The sequence below is a fragment of the Monopterus albus genome, unplaced genomic scaffold (genome assembly GCF_001952655.1).
Source record: "Monopterus albus unplaced genomic scaffold, M_albus_1.0 scaffold260.1, whole genome shotgun sequence".
NCBI classification, from domain to species: domain Eukaryota; kingdom Metazoa; phylum Chordata; class Actinopteri; order Synbranchiformes; family Synbranchidae; genus Monopterus; species Monopterus albus.
The window spans coordinates 1,448,424-1,449,681 of record NW_018128140.1 but is presented as its reverse complement, the minus strand read 5'-3'; the positions used below and the strand labels follow the sequence as shown (position 1 = coordinate 1,449,681).

At 50.2% G+C, this 1,258-nt stretch overlaps 1 protein-coding gene across 2 annotated transcripts in view; it reads left to right on the top strand.

Moving 5' to 3' along the window:
* anp32e (acidic (leucine-rich) nuclear phosphoprotein 32 family, member E) overlaps positions 1-1,252 on the top strand; it is a 7,765-nt gene extending 6,513 nt beyond the window's left edge. The window contains exons 6-7 of one of the 2 annotated variants that reach the window (XM_020621503.1): positions 190-239; positions 445-1,252. In XM_020621503.1, the coding sequence (XP_020477159.1) occupies positions 190-239; positions 445-532 (138 nt within the window). In that variant the 3' untranslated portion in view covers positions 533-1,252. Of the gene's footprint in view, positions 1-189; positions 245-444 lie in introns of both variants that reach the window. The other variant, XM_020621501.1, reaches the window with a different exon arrangement.
* The last annotated feature ends 6 nt before the right edge of the window (positions 1,253-1,258 follow it).

The following is a 1,258-nucleotide window of genomic DNA, read 5'->3' as shown; positions in this document are numbered from 1 at the left end:
TGTCTGTGTGAACAGCTTGATGTTCACCCCGCCTCAGATTGAGCTGTCAGAGCTCACGGTGGCATGGACCCGACCAGTAGCGGCAGTGCTTTGTCACTGTCGCCCAGTCAGAAACAAGCTGCCCGTCTTTTATTTTGAAATTGCTGTAGAGGAACTAGAGCTAAACTGTCTTTTCTCTTCTTCTGTCAGGAGGAGGAAGATGATGAGGAAGAGTATGCGGAGGAGGAGGAGGAGGAGGAGGAAGGTGAATGAGGCAGTGTTCACTGTCACTGTGGGTCTGGGTCATGTGACAGCTTGTTTTCAAAATCACAAAACGAGCTGTTTTCTTTGTAATATGAAGCTGAGGTGTCTTCATCAGACCCAGTTTAAACATTTTTGTCAGCTCACTCTATTGGTCAGGATCCTGTCGCTCTCCTCTGATTGGTCTGTGTGCTTCCTGTGTGCAGAGGATCAGGCGGGCGTCCAGGGACAGAAGAGGAAGCGAGACGTGAACGACGAAGGCAAGGAGGAGGGGGACAATGAAGACGACTAGTCCTCCGGCCGAGTGAAATATGTGTGTTGTCCTGTCCAGTTCCAGTCCATCCCAGTCCACCTTCGGACCCAGTCTCCACCAGACTCCAACCACTGCAGCTCCACCAGGGACAGCCACAGCAGCCACAGGACATGTCTGAGACAGCTCCTCTTAGTTTGTGCTAAAGAATCAAGTCTTTATTTTTAGATAATATATAAGATTTACAGAGAAGATTTTATCTGGATTTTGCCTGTTGGTTCTCAGCCAAGGACTCCAAATCTCCCTTTAAACCTGGTTCTGGATTTAAGCTTCTGTCTGTCTAGCCTCCTCCTCTCTGTGTCCTGAACTTTGATCCTCATCTAAACGGGATGGCTCAAGTTTGGCCGCGGTTGACCAGCCAATTTCTGAGAACAGGTGTGAAACCCAGAATGCGGGGGGGTGTCCCCTCCACACAGCCTCTGGGCTGGGCGTCCGTGTTTGGTCTTTTCCTCTGGTTGGCTGTGGCTCCTGCTCGTATCACTCTGAGGATGTCCAACCTTTAGGGACACGACACCGTTCCTGCTTGGGAAAACCTTCTGTTCAGCTTCCTCCAGTCCAGGCTACAAGACTCGTCTCCAGCTGTTTTCTCCGCAGGTGTAAACCCACGTGCACGGCAGCCAGCTGGTTGTAACGCAGTGTCTGGTTCCTGATCTGCATATGGCCCAAACACTGCTTGTACAGATTGATTGATTAATTAGAATATAACGG